Below are 17,376 nucleotides of genomic sequence, written 5' to 3'. Positions count from 1 at the left end.
AGCTTCTTCCTCCGGAGGACACACAAAGTACTACACTAAAAAAGTGTAGCTCCTCCCTCTGAGCATATACACCCCCTGGATAACCAAATCTAGCCAGTTCATTGCTTTGTGTTCAGGAGGCACACATCCACACATGCATTCTCATCTGATTTTTCATTTTTGGAAAGTTTTTGAAGAAAAGCGGGTCCAAGCCTGGACTCCCGGCATGTCCCTTCTCACCCCACTGTGTCGGCGGTATTGTTAAGGTTGATTCCAGGGCTGGAGCCTTACATGCCGCGCTCCTTCACCATCCCTCGGGCTCTGGCTTGAAGTGGGAGCCAGCACGGTTCTCCCTGCTTTGCAGGAGGCCGGTCTCCATCCGCAGCCCTTCAGGATCCTGCTGGACGGAGCACTCATCCCCAGGGACTTGAAACCCTGCGTCTCACAAGCTAAGTATCTGAGACGTTTATGTTCAGGGGGTCCCTTGTACTTTATTGTTGGGAAGAGTGTGCTGTGTAACTGTTCTGACATTTCCGGCCGGTTCTCTGGTTGTCACCTGAGAACCGCGCCGATGGAGCCTGCGCGCCGGCCGCATCGATTAAATTTAGGCCCCGGCTTCGCCTGAGGCCTAGTTTCGATTTCACTGCCCTTGCATGTCAATCATGCAGAGGGACAGTGCGGCTCCGCCCAGCGGCCGTTCGGCACAGGGGAGGGACACTCCTCTCTGAGTAAATGTCCCCTCCCCTGTAAATCTCCTTGGCCCTCCAGATCCCGCTCTGAGTAGGTCCCGCCCCCTCTCCTCGTTCCGGCGCCAATTTATCAGCGTTCCTCAGCGATCGTCGCTGGCTGCAGCATCCCTGCTAATCTGTCTGGGGGTCCGGGCTGTGGGATCTGGAGGGCACACAAACGGTCTGGTAAGCCACAACCTCCGGTTGTGGACCTGTTTATATACTCTCTGGGGGTCATTCTGGCTCAGAGCCCCCACTTCAGCAGCATGTCTCACACAAGGAGCAAGGCTGTACGCAATATGCACTGCATGTAAGCTCGTGCTGCCTGAACCGAGCACATATCCACATTGTGATGCCTGCTCTAACCTGACAATGCCTCAGCCTGGAATCGCACCCACAGTGGTCCCTCCGGCTGCTTCGGCTCCGGTGGCTGAACCCCCGGCTTGGGTAGGATCCTTCTCTAGGTCAATCTCCCAGTCTTTTGCCGACTCCATGGGACAGCTGTCCCGGACTTTGCTGAACATGCATCAGCCCCCTTCACAGGGCGCCTCTGCTGCTAGGGCTCTCTCAGCGGAGCTCACAGAGGATTCTTCATCTGGTCCCAGACCCCGTCCTCCTAAGAGGAGACGCAGGGCTCCCTCTCCTTCCTCGTCCCGCGGCTCTGATTCAAGAGCTGACTCGCAGGACGAGGAGGATGCCGTTACTGGGGGCTCGGAGGCGGCCTCCATGTGCCCCATTGATCTGTCCGAAACTGACTCAGATGTTAGTGATTTGATTGCGTCCATTAATTCTGTACTGGACCTCAATCCGCCAGCATCAGAGGAACAACCCTCACTGGCAGAAAAGCACTAGTTTACCTTGCCTAAGAGGACAAGGAGTGTGTTCTTTAACCACTCCAGTTTTCAGGCTACTGTGACCAAGCCTAGGGCCTGTCCTGACAAACGCTTTCCAAAGTGTGGTTCTGATGACCGTTTTCCCTTTCCACCAGAGGTGGTCAAGGAGTGGGCTCATTCACCAAAGGTAGACCCTCCGGTGTCTAGACTCTCAGCCCGGACAGTTGTATCAGTGGCTGATGGCACCTCTCTTAAAGATTCCACTGACCGCCAGGTTGACCTTCTGGCCAAATCTGTATATGAGGCGGCAGGGGCCTCGTTCTCCCCATCTTTTGCAGCAGTGTGGGCTCTCAAAGCCATCTCTGCTTCTCTAGAGGAGATGCATTCCCTCACCAGGGAATCTATGCCCGAAATGGTTGCCTTAACTTCTTAAGCTTCAGCTTTTTCATCCTATGCCATGTCTGCCATGCTGGAAGCTTCTCACCGCACTGCGGTGGCTTCGGCCAATTCCCTCGCTATCCACAGGATCTTGTGGCTTCGAGAGTGGAAGGCAGATGCTTCTTCAAAGAAGTACCTTGATGGGCTCCCTTTTGCTGGGTCCAGGCTGTTCGGTGAACAACTGGATGAAATTATTAAGAAAGCTACTGGCGGGAAGAGTAATTCCATGCCACAAACTAAAACCAGGAAACCTGTCCAGGGCAGAAACCAGTCGAGGTTTCGTTCCTTTCGTTCCTCCAACTGGTCGTCCTCTAAGCCCTCGGCCTCGTCCACTAACTCAGCCAAGGACCAAAAACCCAACTGGCGCACGAAGCCGCGTCCTCAAAAGACCGCAGGAGCTGCTGCCACTAAGGCAGTCTCCTCTTGACTATCTGGCCGCGCCAGCAACGTCCTTGGTCGGTGGCAGGCTCTCCCACTTTGGCGACGTATGGTTTCAACACGTCTCCGATCAGTGGGTGCGGGATATCATCTCCCACGGCTACAGGATAGAATTCTCTTCCAGCCCGCCAAACAGATTTTTTTCTGTCAACTCCCCCCTGCTCCAAGGCCGCCGCCTTCTCTCAGGCCGTGGCATCCTTGCAGGCCAACGGAGTAATTGTACCGGTTCCCGCCTGGGAAAGGTTCAGAGGTTTCTACTCAAATCTCTTCCTAGTTCCCAAAAAGGACGGTTCCTTCCGGCCCATCCTGGATCTCAAGCTTCTCAACAAGCATGTTTAGGTGCGGCATTTTCGCATGGAGTGTCTGCGATCAGTCATTGCCTCAATGACCCAAGGAGATTTCCTGGCATCCATCGACATCAGAGATGCCTATCTGCATGTGCCAATTGCAGTCTCACACCAGCGTTGGCTACGTTTTGCAATCGGAGAGGAACATTTCCAATTCGTGGCTCTCACCTTTGGGTTAGCCGCAGGGCTGTGGAGTCGGAGTCGGAGTCGTGGAGTCGGAGTCGGAGCTCATTTTGGTGGAGTCGGAGTCGGAGTTGGAGTCGGTATAAAATGCACCGACTCCGACTCCTAAAATATATAATAAATTGGGGACAGGAGTGCAATGCAGAATGTGCTGAATATTTTACTAAATAATAACATTTAGTATAATGCTTATATTTAAGTGAAAAATTTATTGTAGTATAATGTGAACATCAGACATTTAATTGTTTTTATGATACAATAATCAAGATATTTGGATAGAACATAAAATATTTATTGGATACAACTTTAGAACACAAAAAACTAATAAATTGTAAATATGTAATATTATATATATATACACAGTGTATATACACACACAAGATATATATGTAATCTACTGTATTACATATTTACAATTTATTACAGTTTTTTGTGTTCTAAAGTTGTATCCAATAAATATATTTTATGTTCTATCCAAATATCTTGATTATTGTATCATAAAAATTATTAAATGTCTGATGTTCACATACACATATTCATGTACTACAATAAATTTTTCACCTAACTATAAGCAATATATGTCGGAGTCGGAGTCGGAGCCGGAGTCGGAGTCGGAGTCGGTGCAAGAGAATTTGAGGAGTCGGAGTCGGAGTCGGAGTCGAAGGTTTGGCTTACCGACTCCACAGCCCTGGTTAGCCGCGGCTCCTCGAGTATTCACCAAGGTCATGGCAGCAGTGGTTGCGGTTCTGCACCTCCAGGGGTTGGCAGTGATTCCTTACCTGGACGACCTTCTAGTCAAGGCTTCATCCAGTGCAGACTGTCAGCGGAGTGTCTCGCTCACTCTCGCCACTCTAGTCCAATTCGGGTGGCTTGTCAATCTGCCCAAATCCACTCTGACTCTGACCCAGAAGCTCACGTACCTAGGGATGCAATTCGAGACTCTGCCGGCACTTGTGAAGCTGCCCTTAGTCAAACAGCAGTCCCTCCATCTGGCGGTGCGCTCTTTGCTGAGGCCCTGCCGTCATTCCACCTAATGCAGGTGCTGGGTCAGATGGTGGCGTCAATGGAGGCGGTTCCCTTTGCCCAGTTCCATCTGCGTCCCCTGCAGCTGGACATTCTCTCTGTCTCAGGGACGCTCCTTCCTGGCCCCGTCCTGGGTGATTCTCACCACGGATGCCAGTCTATCCGGCTGGGGAGCGGTATATCTCCACTACAGAGCGCAGGGCACTTGGACTCCGTCCGAGTCAGCCCTCTCGATCAATGTGCTGGAAACCAGAGCTGTGCTTCTAGCTCTCTTAGCCTTTCACCACCTGTTGGCGGGCAAGCACATCCGAGTCCAGTCAGACAACGCGACAGCGGTTGCCTACATCAATCACCAAGGCGGGACACGCAGCCGCCTGGCAATGCTGGAGGTTCAACGCATCCTTCAGTGGACGGAGGACTCCAAGTCCACCATATCCGCAGTCCACATCCCAGGCGTGGAAAACTGGGAGGCAGATTATCTCAGCCGTCAAACCGTGGACAGTGGCGAGTGGTCCCTGCATCCGGCAGTGTTTCGGTCAATCTGCCGCAAGTGGGGCACTCCGGAAGTGGATCTAATGGCATCCCGGCACAACAACAAGGTTCCGGTTTACGTGGCTCGCTCCCACGATCCTCAGGCCTTTGCAGCGGACGCTCTGGTTCAAGATTGGTCCCAGTTTCGTCTGTCCTACGTGTTTCCCCCTCTATCTCCCTTGCCCAGAGTCCTGCGCAAGATCAGAATGGAGGGCCGTCGGGTCATCCTCATTGCTCCAGACTGGCCCAGGCGAGCTTGGTACCCAGACCTGCTCCATCTGTCCGTAGAGGTGCCGTGGCATCTCCCGGACCGTCCAGACCTTCTCTCTCAAGGTCCGTTTTTCCGCCAGAATTCTGCAGCTCTGATTGACGGCGTGGCTCTTGAGTCCTGGATCTTGACGACTTCTGGTATTCCTCCTGAAGTCATCTCCACTATGACTCAGGCTCGGAAGTTTTCCTCGGCCAAAATCTATCACAGGACCTGGAGAATTTTCCTGTCCTGGTGTCGCTCTTCCGGCCATGCTCCTTGGCCTTTTTCCTTGCGTACCCTCCTGTCCTTTCTACAGTCCGGTCTGCAGCTAGGACTATCCCTCAATTCCCTCAAGGGACAGGTTTCGGCTCTGTCAGTGTTGTTCCAGCGGCGTATTGCCCGGCTGGCTCAGGTGCGCACCTTCATGCAAGGCGCGTCTCACATCATTCCGCCTTACTGGCGGCCCTTGGATCCCTGGGACCTCAATCTGGTCCTCACGGCCTTGCAGAAACCCCCCTTTGAGCCTCTTAGGGAGGTTTCTTTGTCTCGTCTTTCACAGAAAGTGGTCTTTCTAGTGGCCATAACTTCCCTCAGGAGAGTCTCTGATTTGGCTGCGCTCTCTTCGGAGTCACCTTTTTTGGTTTTTCATCAAGACAAGGTGGTTCTCCGTCCGACTCCGGACTTTCTCCCTAAGGTGGTTTCTCCTTTCCACCTTAACCAGGACATTTCCTTGCCTTCCTTTTGTCCGGCTCCTGTTCATCGCTTTGAAAAAGCGTTGCATACTCTGGATCTGGTGCGGGCGCTCCGGATCTATGTGTCTCGCACCGCTGTTCTTAGGCGGTGCACCTCCTCTTTTTGTGCTAACCACAGGTCGGCGTAAGGGCCTCTCGGCTTCTAAGCCGACCTTAGCTCGTTGGATTAGGTCGGCTATTTCCGATGCCTACCAGGGTACTCAGGTGCCTCCCCCGCCGGGGATCAAGGCACACTCGACCAGAGCTGTCGGTGCCTCTTGGGCTTTCAGGCACCAGGCTACGGCTCAGCAAGTCTGTCAGGCTGCCACTTGGACTAGTCTGCATACCTTTTCAAAGCACTACCAAGTGCATGCTCATGCTTCGGCAGATGCGAGCTTGGGCAGACGCATCCTTCAGGCGGCTGTCGCCCATTTGTGAAGTTAGGTTCTGCCTACTTCCCAGTTTTCTGTTTATTCCCACCCATGGACTGCTTTGAGACGTCCCAATGTCTGGGTCTCCCATAGGAACGATAAAGAAAAAGAGAATTTTGTTTACTTACCGTAAATTCTTTTTCTTATAGTTCCGTATTGGGAGACCCAGCACCCTCCCTGTTGCCTGTTGGCAGTTTCTTGTTCCGCATGTTATCACCGGCTGTTGTTGTAGACAGGGGCTCCGGTTGTTCCGGTTTTTTGCTCTATCTCTACTTGTGGGTGGCTATTCTCCTTCAGCTTTTGCACTAAACTGGCTAGATTTGGTTATCCAGGGGGTGTATATTCTCAGAGGGAGGAGCTACACTTTTTTAGTGTAGTACTTTGTGTGTCCTTCGGAGGCAGAAGCTATACACCCAATGTCTGGGTCTCCCAATACGGAACTATAAGAAAAAGAATTTACGGTAAGTAAACAAAATTCTCTTTTTTCACCGTGCAATTTAGATTTATTTACATATATATTTATATCTCCATGTGTGCATATTTTTAAATGCTACTTCATTTTAAAGGGAGGTGTTTTTTTTAGCTAAGGACAAGTGGAAAGGGACATGTATATGCTTCTTACAAAAGTGTGTGTGAAACTTCTACTACTGTGAAACTTTTACATGATTGCACAAAATTGAGCTAGGACCTTAGGGAGCATAGATGGTTAACAGGAAAAAAAGGGGTATAGTCAGTAAAACAGCTGTAAATATGAAATGATCCCATAAATAAAAAAAAACAGAGCCACTGAACGAATATGTGCTAAAATACCTTAACCCCTTCACAACCGGCTGATTTTTCGCTTTCGTTTTTTTTTTCGCCATTCTTCTGAGAGACGTAACTTTTTTATTTTTCAGTCAATATGGTCATGCCCCGCCCCTTCTGGTCACATGGGTATGACCTCACACAGGTCCTGGAAGAGAAAAGTTACATCGATTGTATAATACTTATGTTAATTCTAACAGGGGGAGGGTATTACTATGAATACCCCCCAGATATTATCTGCTCCTCAGCTGCTGTCACTCAAGCAGCTGCTGATTTTTTTAAACTTACTTGGATTTTAAAACCTAAACATCCAAGCTCACCACTAATGGTATGTATAGAATCAGTCTGATAGTGCCAGTATAGCACTGGCTTTAGGTTATATACAAAAATCCTGGTGATTGGGTCCCTTTAAGGGCATGTGCACCCACAGGGGGCCTGATTCATCAAAGCTTTCACGGCAGAATTCTGGTGTATGTAAAAGTTTTAAAAGGACGCAAAATTTAGAAGCAATCTGCTTGCACCTAAATTTTGCATCTTTTGGCGCTTTCATGCCAATTTTCTCAGCTCTGTCAAAATTGGTGGAGTTGGGATAAGGCCGGGACATCACAGCTCATCTAATTTCTGACAATCTGTGGTGTTCTCTACACTAAATATTTCATTGCAGTGCCTGACTGGAGTGAGATTTCTGGCACAGCACACAGAGGGGATCGCCACTTGTCACATGCTCCAGATTCATGAAGAGGAGCACACCTCCTCATGAATCAGGAGCATCTCACTCCACCACACACACCCATCAAGAATGACCTGTCTTGATGAATCGAGCCAATAGTCTTTTTGCTGAGCTTCTGAAGCTGGAAATGAGTGGAACCTCAACAAAAGCTGAAGTTTCTGCTCCAAGAACTCAGATAAAAAGTCTCAATGTGCACATACCCTAAGGGTATGTGACATGGCAGATTCCTCTTGGAACCTGCCTGAAAAGCGCTGCAGAAAATTAACAGTGCACAGCCGTGTAAGAAGACGACACATGTTCAGTCTTTCAGCTCTGAAAGAGGGTCATGAGCCACACATCACAGGCCCTTGAGCCACATGTGGCTCACAAGCTACAGGTTGGGGGACCCCTGACAGAGAGGTGTTAGACTTTTCTTCTCAGGCTGGAAAACCCCTTTTATGTTTCTGTTGAAATGAAAATGAAGTAGATTGACATCTTGGCTGTAATACTGACCCACCCTGAATTGCGGACTATAACTGTTATTGATAATTTTACTCTCTTATCTAATTTTATAATTTGTTAAACTTCAATAAACATACCAACAACTTCCAGTAGAAGGCTCGTAATTAGAAAATGTCTGTGTAATTTTATTTGTCTTCATTGTTTGTTTTTATCAATCTCATTCTGCAGATCCAATTACCCGTGCCTCGCAGACTATGGCCAAGTGTGTAAAGGCTGTGACTGAAGGAGCACAAGCCATAGAAGAACCGTCCATCTGTTAAACTGTTATCCAGCAAAATCTTAAGATCTGTGTTCCGCTCACTCAATTATATCAGGAAATGATGCTGATTATTGCTTGCTCTTTCTAGAACCAATGGTCGAGCAATTTAGGATTTTGACTTTTCATCTATGCTTGTTTTGAAGCAACGTCTAGCTTAAGGCACACCAGACAGCGCAAATCGTGTGTACAAACTACTTGTAATCTTATTAAATGGTTTATTACGTATGCTTCTGGTGTCTGACTTCTGTGCTATAGCACATTCTGCAACTACTATTTTAGTCAAGGCAAGAGCCTCATATATACACATTTCTCATGACCCTGAATGATGGACTTTAACCTGCCCAGACCTAGGTCTTCCTGGAAAATAAGTTGCACCATACGTTTAGCAGCTGCTCACCTCATTAACTCACCATTTCCATTCTGAGGAAAAGCATACATATTTCCTTTTTTATTCTTTCATCCTCTTAAATCCACTCCTGGCTTACTCTTTAAAGGGAACCTGTCATATTATAAAATGCTATAAACCTGAAGATATGGGGTTAATCTGCAGGTTAATAGCGTTCTGAAGCTTTGCGGCTGCTGCACTGGCAGCTTGACTACCATGAGGAAATAAACTTTATTCCTCTCGACAGTCTCCGTGTTTCATTCAAAGAGCCGTGGCTTGTGCGGTTTCAGCCATCTTTCTGTACATAATGAGCGGCAGGTGTTAAAACACCCCGGCCCTGACTGCCAGCCGGCTCCTCATTGCATCAGTGCAGTGCCAGCTTTCAGTCAGTGTCGGGAGCGGTTACAGCCACTGCTCACTATGTACTGAGCTGTGACTGAAGCTGCTCGGGCCTTATCTCTAGGACTGGTGGTTGTAACCTTAAAGTGTCTTCACCAGTGCCTTTTAAGTAATTGTTGCTTTGGCTTTGCTCTGAGAGGGTCTTTGCTCTATACTTTTCAAGGATATACAGTCCCTGACAGAAGTTCTCTCGCTTATCCATGTTATGTAAGTAAAAGCTGATAACCGGACTTTAAATTCATCCATTGTTTTAATAAATTACTCTTTTGAAAGCTGAAACCCTCCCAAATTTGGTTTAGGTTATGAAAATAAAGTTGCTGCAAAGCTGAAATATTGATCTAATGAACACAGAAAGGTCAGATTTTAGCAAGACAAAAGTTTTGTCGCCCACAGAAAGGAATGTGAAATTCAAACAACTTCTAATACAAAGATATGTTGCATAACATTGGTGAATGAAGTTGTGGTGCTATTAGAGCCATATTTAATATTTTGTGTGACTTCCATGAGCTTGAAGGACTGCATCCATGTGGTTCAACAATGATTCTTACAATTTATTGATGAAGTCATCAGGAATAGCAAAGAATGCAGTCTTACATGCCTCCCAGAGTTCATCTACATTCTTTGGTTTTGTCTTCCAAACCTCCTCTTTCATCCTACCCCAAACATGCTCAATGATGTTGATGTCTGGTGACTGGGCTGGCCAGTCCTTAAGTACCTTGATCTTCTTTGCCAGGAGGAACGTTGTTGTAGAGATGGGTGTATGAGATGTAGCACCATCCTGCTGCAGAATTTGACCCCTTTAATGATTGGGAATGTAAGAGGTAGCTAATACTTCTTGATATTGTAGGCTATTGATATTGCCTTCCACCTTTTCAAATGTTTCGCACACACTCATACTGAATGTAACCCCAGAACATGATCTTTTCACCACCAAACAACTGTTTTCTGGGTGTATTTTGGATCAATACGGGCTCCAGTAGGTCGTCTGCAGTATTTGCGGCCGCTGTGGTGTAATCCAACTGAAGATTTATCGGAGAAATTCACCTTCTGCCACTTTTCCAGCGTCCATCTGTTGAGCAGTCTGTGGGACTTTTAATTGCCTTTTGTTTAGTGCTGGCTTCTGGACACTGATTCGACCATGGAGGCCATTTCGAGACTGAATCATACAAACTGTTCTAGTTGACACAGGGGCTTGAGGTGACCCGGCCTGTTGGAGCTCTGCTGCAGTGTGAAGAGGGGCTGGCTTTGGATTTTATAACCAACCAACCAATTTTATAACCAACAAACGTTCTTGCGGGGTCTGCCGGACCTGGGCTTGTCAAAAACATCTTCAGTCTCTTCAAATCTTTTTTTAATTCTTTGTACTTGATGCTGAGACACATTAAAGGTGCCAGCCACCTCTGCAGTGGATCTAGTCTTCAGCCTCTTGATAATCAAGGCTTTGGTCGCAGGGTGGATTTTTGGCATGTTGTCAGAGGTCAAATTGGACCTTCAACTGAATGTCGGGTGCTAGGTTTCTTTTTATACACACCCACTAATTAACCGATCATTTAGTGAGCACAGTTGAGGATTGCAAACTAGGATTGGGTGCATTATATGACAAGGTGACAAAACTTTTGTCTTGCCAAAATCTGACCTTTCTGTGTTCATTAAATGATCAATATTTCAGCTTTGCAGCAACTTTATTTTCATAACCTAAACCGAATTTGGGAGCTTTCAAAAGAGTAATTTATGAAACCAATGGATGAATTTAAAGTCAGGTTATTAGCTTTTATTTACATAACATGGATAAGCGACAGAACTTCTGTCAGGGAGTGTAGAGCGGGCGGCTCCAATGCCAAGCTGATCGGAGAATGAACATGTTGCCGTGTTACTGCTTTTAACCCCTTCACAGTTTATGAAACCTGAAGTGGTTTAAAGAAGTGATATAATACAGAAACATGTACACATCAATGTACTTTTGACATTGCTGTCCATTGGTTATTTTTTGCAGAACTATTTAATGTGCAATACGCTTGAAAAAAAAAAGTGATTACATTCTGTAAGGCTATGTCCACACTGCGTTTTTTTTTTTATTATTTTCTGGATGAGTTGCACTATTATATTATTATATAAATGACACTATTCATTTTACTACATAGTGTACTGTAAGGCTATGTGCACACGTTGCTTTTTTTTCATGTGTTTTTCCTTGCAGATTTTAATCAATACCGCAAGGAAAAACGCATGCCAGCAAAGTGTATGAGAATCCTGACTGATGTGCACATGTTGCTGCTTTTCCTTGCAGATTTTGAAGCAGAAAGGATTGACATGCTGCTTCTTTTTTCTGCTTTTTTTTTTCTGCATTTCTATAATTCACTGCAGTGCTCGATCACTACAAGGGGTTTTATCACAGCACTGACACTTCACCTCACACACCATGCATACAGCATTGTATGTGAGGCTCTCCTTAGCTCAGTAACCCAGGGTCGTTATAGTGACAACACAGGATCGCCATAATGACAACCCAGGGTTGCCATGGTAGCGATCGGGTCACTGTGATCGGATTACAGGGACCCGATCGCCATGGAGAGGTAAGCGAATCCTCTCCCTGCCTCCTGAATGCTACGATTGCATTGATTGTAGCATTCAGGGAGTTAAACTGCCAGGCACCGCTCCAGGCAGTGAGAGCTGGGTCCCAGCCGTAACATCAGCTGGAGACCCAGCTATGATCGTGTGGTTACAGCGCCTGAACCCCAACAATCGCCATGGCTTTATGAAAAAAAACATGAAAAAAAACATGCAAATGCGATAAAAAATGTGCGTTTTTCTGCTGCATTTTTCCTGCCAAAACATGCAGTTTTGTGTGCAGAGAATCTGCTATATGTGCACAAATCCTTCAACAGGAAACATTACAAATGGTGAGAAACTGTGAAAAAAAATATATAATTCTGACATGGTTTTATTTGGAATTGTTTTATGGTGTACATCTTGTGGTAAAAATTACCTTGCAGTATGATTCTCATCAGTACGATTACGGAGATATCAAAACATGTCCAATTTTATTATTATTTTAGTGGTGGAAGAAAACCTCAGAAGTTTGCAAAAAACTTAAAATAAATTGTGGGGTTGTGTCACCATTTTCCAAGACCTGTAATGTTTCCATTTTTTGGTCGATGGAGCTGTGTCTGGCTTATTTTTTGTGAGGCGAGACGTCTTTAGTGATATAGTTTGCGACAGATATGACGTATTGATCACTTGTTACAGCATTTTCCGTGGTATTGCACTGATTCCAAAAAATTGAATTTTGGAATTCTTTAAAAAATGTTTGTTTAAATTGTTTACTGATCAAGTTACATATTTTATAGTATAATAGATTGGAATTAAAGCTGCGATCTTCTAAATGCTTGTGCTATAGACGGCAATGGCATAGCAGAAATCACTGTCTCTTGTGAAGCTCGGCTACATGAAGGGTTTCATAGGAGCTCTGTAATGAAAAAGGCAAGAATGCGGTAAATCCGCACCAAACCGCGGTAAAAACACATGCGTTTTTGGTGCGGGTTTTCCGTAGGTAGGTGCTTATTTTCTGCCAGAAGGTTCGTTTTTCGCTGGAGAAACAAATCCGCAGTGTGCGCACATAGCTTGAAAGCCCACTAATAATCAGGATTTTCCTTTATAACCTAAAGCAAGTGCTATATTGGCGCTATCAGTCTGATTCTATACATACATTTAGTTGTCAGCTAGAATGTATAGGTTTCCAAACACAAACAAGTAAAGTTTGTAAAATAAACAGCTTTTTGAGTGGCGGCAGCTGCTGATCAGCTGATAGCCTGGGTGGGCTTTGATACTGATTCCCGGCCCCTTGCCTGTCCATCCTCCCCCTTTTATTTATGCTAATTCAATTATAGAATCGTTTTACTAAGTGACTAGAAGGACCTGTGTTGATGTCATACCAATGTGACCAGAAGGGGTGGGGCTTTAGCCAACAGAAAAATAATGTTGCTTTTTGGTATCAGCTATGTTGGCTGAGGCCCTGCCCCTTCTGGTCACATGGGTATGAGATCGGCACAGGTTCTTCTAGTCACTTAGTAAAACTATTCTATAATAGAATTAGCATAAATAATGGGGAGAACAGACAGGAAGGGGGAGGGAATAACTATGATTTCCCCCCCAGCTATCAGCTCATCGACAGCTGCTGCCACTCAAAAACCTGCTCATTTTAGAAACTTGCTTGTGTTTCAAAAACCTAAACATCTGAGCTGACCACTACAGGTATGTATAGAATCAGCCTGATAGTGCCGGTATAGCACTGCCTTTAGGTTATATAGGAAAATCGTGGTCATTGGTGCGCTTTAATATTTTGATAGATCAGCGTTTTAAGAATGTGCTTTTCTTTTTTAATTTCTAAAAGAGGAAAATGGTGATGATTTGATGTATATATTTTTTTAAAACCTATTTTTTATTGTATTTATTAGTCCTCGGCTTAGAGGACTTGAACCTGCAATCATCTGATCACTTGTGCTGTATGCAGCAATAGCACAGCATATATATAAAAAGCTGAATCACCAAAAACTCATTATGGAAACTTAACCTAAGAGTGTGTTCAAACTGCATCTTTTTTTTGCTGTTTTTGTATGGAAAATGTCGCAAAAAAAGAAAGGCTAAAGAACATAGTGATTTTTTTGCAAGAATTACTTGTTTATACAGGGAGTAAAATAACTATTGAATACGTCACCAATTTTCTAGGTACCGTATTTGTCGCTTTATAAGACGCACCTGATTATAAGACGCACCCCCAAATTTGGTGAAGGAATAGAGAATTTTTTAATAAATGGGGTCCGTCTTATAATGCCAGTGTCCGTCTGACAAATCATATAGGGTATATGTCCCTCATAGCCCCCCCCATCCTAAAATTAGCCCTCTGAATCTGGATATGGCCCAGTGATGCCACATGTCCCCTATGCCTGGCACACATCCTCTATGGCTGGCACACAGCCCACTGTGGCTGGCACACGGCCCACTGTGGCTGGCACACGGCCCACTGTGGCGGCACACGGCCCACTGTGGCGGCACACGGCCCACTGTGGCGGCACACGGCCCCATGTGGCGGCACACGGCCCCATGTGGCTGCACACGGCCCCATGTGGCTGCACACGGCCCCATGTGGCTGCACACGGCCCCATGTGGCTGCACACGGCCCCATGTGGCTGCACACGGCCCACTATTGCTGGCACATGGCCCCATGTGGCGGCATACGGCCCCATGTGGCGGCACACGGCCCCATGTGGCGGCACATGGCCCACTATTGCTGGCACATGGCCTCATGTGGCTGCACACGGCCCACTATTGCTGGCACATGGCCCCATGTGGCTGCACACGGCCCCATGTGGCTGCACACGGCCCCATGTGGCTGCACACGGCCCCATGTGGCTGCACACGGCCCCATGTGGCTGCACACAGCCCACTATTGCTGGCACATGGCCCCATGTGGCGGCACACGGCCCCATGTGGCTGCACACAGCCCACTATTGCTGGCACATAGCCCCATGTGGCGGCACCCGGCCCCATGTGGCGGCACCCGGCCCCATGTGGCGGCACCCGGCCCCATGTGGCGGCACACGGCCCCATGTGGCGGCACACGGCCCCATGTGGCGGCACACGGCCCCATGTGGCTGCACACAGCCCACTATTGCTGGCACATGGCCCCATGTGGCGGCACCCGGCCCCATGTGGCGGCACCCGGCCCCATGTGGCGGCACACGGCCCCATGTGGCGGCACACGGCCCCATGTGGCTGCACACGGCCCCATGTGGCTGCACACGGCCCCATGTGGCTGCACACAGCCCACTATTGCTGGCACATGGCCCCATGTGGCGGCACATGGCCCCATGTGGCGGCACACGGCCCCATGTGGTGGCACACGGCCCCATGTGGCTGCACACAGCCCACTATTGCTGGCACATGGCCCCATGTGGCGGCACATGGCCCCATGTGGTGGCACACGGCCCCATGTGGCTGCACACAGCCCACTATTGCTGGCACATGGCCCCATGTGGCGGCACATGGCCCCATGTGGCTGCACACAGCCCACTATTGCTGGCACATGGCCCCATGTGGCTGCACACGGCCCCATGTGGCTGCACACAGCCCACTATTGCTGGCACATGGCCCCATGTGGCGGCACCCGGCCCCATGTGGCGGCACCCGGCCCCATGTGGCGGCACCCGGCCCCATGTGGCGGCACACGGCCCCATGTGGCGGCACACGGCCCCATGTGGCTGCACACGGCCCCATGTGGCTGCACACGGCCCACTATTGCTGGCACATGGCCCCATGTGGCGGCACACGGCCCCATGTGGCTGCACACAGCCCACTATTGCTGGCACATGGCCCCATGTGGCTGCACACAGCCCACTATTGCTGGCACATGGCCCCATGTGGCGGCACCCGGCCCCATGTGGCGGCACCCGGCCCCATGTGGCGGCACCCGGCCCCATGTGGCGGCACACGGCCCCATGTGGCTGCACACAGCCCACTATTGCTGGCACATGGCCCCATGTGGTGGCACACGGCCCCATGTGGCTGCACACAGCCCACTATTGCGGGCACATGGCCCCATGTGGCGGCACATGGCCCCATGTGGTGGCACACGGCCCCATGTGGCTGCACACAGCCCACTATTGCTGGCACATGGCCCCATGTGGCGGCACATGGCCTCATGTGGCTGCACACAGCCCACTATTGCTGGCACATGGCCCCATGTGGCGGCACCCGGCCCCATGTGGCGGCACACGGCCCCATGTGGCGGCACACTGCCCCATGTGGCGGCACACGGCCCACTATTGCTGGCACATGGCCCCATGTGGCGGCACACGGCCCACTATTGCTGGCACATGGCCCCATGTGGCGGCACACGGCCCCATGTAGCCGCACATGGCCCACTATTGCTGGCACATGGCCCACTATTGCTGGCACACAGCTCCCTGTGTTATATATCGCCCCATGCTGCTGCTTTTAGGAAAATAAACTTTCCTTACCTTCTCCAGCATTGTCCTGTCTGTGTCCCCCTCCTCGGGGTTGATCTCCGGCCTCCTGCATTTCCTGGTTCTCGGCCGGTCATGTGATCGGCACGGCAGAGTGAAATCTCTTGTGCCTTATCACAGCAGCAGGAGGGAGGCCTGGCAGACACGCTGGAGGAGGTGAGTAAAAAGTTTATTATTTTACTGTTTGCAGCAGCATAGGGGACATAGCTAACACGGGGGAGGGGGCATGTGCAATCAAAGAAGGGGCAGGCAGATATAATATACACTGCTGCCCCAGCCTATCGCCGCGGTGCACTTTCAGCACCATGGTGGTGGACAGCAGCTGTGCATATTATATGAGCGGGAGCAGGAGATCAAAGTCTGCTGCTCCCAGCTTTCACAAGTCCCCCAGCAGAGCTCCAGAGCTGCCCGCACCTCCCCTGGACTCTGTAGTGTGTGTATATATATATATATACACCCCCCCCCCCGTATATTCGGATTATAAGACGCACCCCCTACTTTCCCCCAAAATTTGGGGGAACAAAAGTGCGTCTTATAAAGCGAAAAATACGGTAAATATATTTCCTAAGGTGCTGACATGAATTTCTCACCAGGTGCCCATAACAATTCAACTAATCAAGAAAGGCAAAGAAATCAAACCATAGTGTCCATAAATTATTTGTAATAATGAGAAATGATACAGGGAAAAAGTATTGAACATATTTACTGAAATGAATTTAATACTTTGTTGCCTTTGATGGTGATGAAGCTTCAAGACACCTCTTCACCTCTTGATGGTGAAACTAGTCGCACGTATTGCTCAGGTGTGATTTTGGCCCATTCTTCACCACAAACACTCTTCAAATCCTGAAGGTCTCTTGAGCTCCTTCTATGAACTCTGAGCTTTAGTTTCTTCCATAAGTTTTCTATTGGATTTAGGTTAGGTGATTGGCCGGGCCATTCTAGCAGCTGTATTTTCTTTCTCTGAAACCAATTGAGCATTTTCTTGACGTATGTTTGGGAAAATTGCCTTGCTGAAATGTTCACCCTCGTTTCATTTCCATCCTGTTAGATGGCAGCAGATTTTTTTATCAAGAATGTCTCGGGACATTTGCCCATCCTTCCTTCAATTATATGAAGTTCGCCAGTGCCGTATGCTGAAAAACAGCCCCACACCATCATGTTCCCACCTCTAAAAGTCACTGTTCGTATGGTGTTTTTGGGGTGATATGCAGTGCTGTTTGTATATTATGGCATCCCAAGAGTTAAATATTGGTCTCCTCTGACCAGACTATATTCTCCCAGTATTTCACAGACTTGTCTAAATGCTGTTGAGCAAACTTTAAATGCGCTTTAACCCCTTAACGACCCATGACGTACTGGGT

At 48.3% G+C, this 17,376-nt stretch overlaps 1 protein-coding gene across 1 annotated transcript in view; it reads left to right on the top strand.

The window, feature by feature from the left end:
* The window catches only part of NDUFS1 (NADH:ubiquinone oxidoreductase core subunit S1), a 92,865-nt gene extending 84,434 nt beyond the window's left edge, over window positions 1–8,431 (top strand). The window contains exon 19 of the mRNA XM_075317708.1: window positions 8,116–8,431. Within this exon, the coding sequence (XP_075173823.1) occupies window positions 8,116–8,207 (92 nt within the window). The 3' untranslated portion in view covers window positions 8,208–8,431. The remainder of the gene's footprint in view (window positions 1–8,115) is intronic.
* Window positions 8,432–17,376: the final 8,945 nt, after the last annotated feature.

This window comes from Anomaloglossus baeobatrachus, chromosome 7 (assembly GCF_048569485.1).
Source record: "Anomaloglossus baeobatrachus isolate aAnoBae1 chromosome 7, aAnoBae1.hap1, whole genome shotgun sequence".
Taxonomy (NCBI): Eukaryota; Metazoa; Chordata; class Amphibia; order Anura; family Aromobatidae; genus Anomaloglossus; species Anomaloglossus baeobatrachus.
The sequence above is the reverse complement of the archived record's forward strand: the minus strand, read 5'-3'. Positions and strand labels throughout refer to the sequence as shown.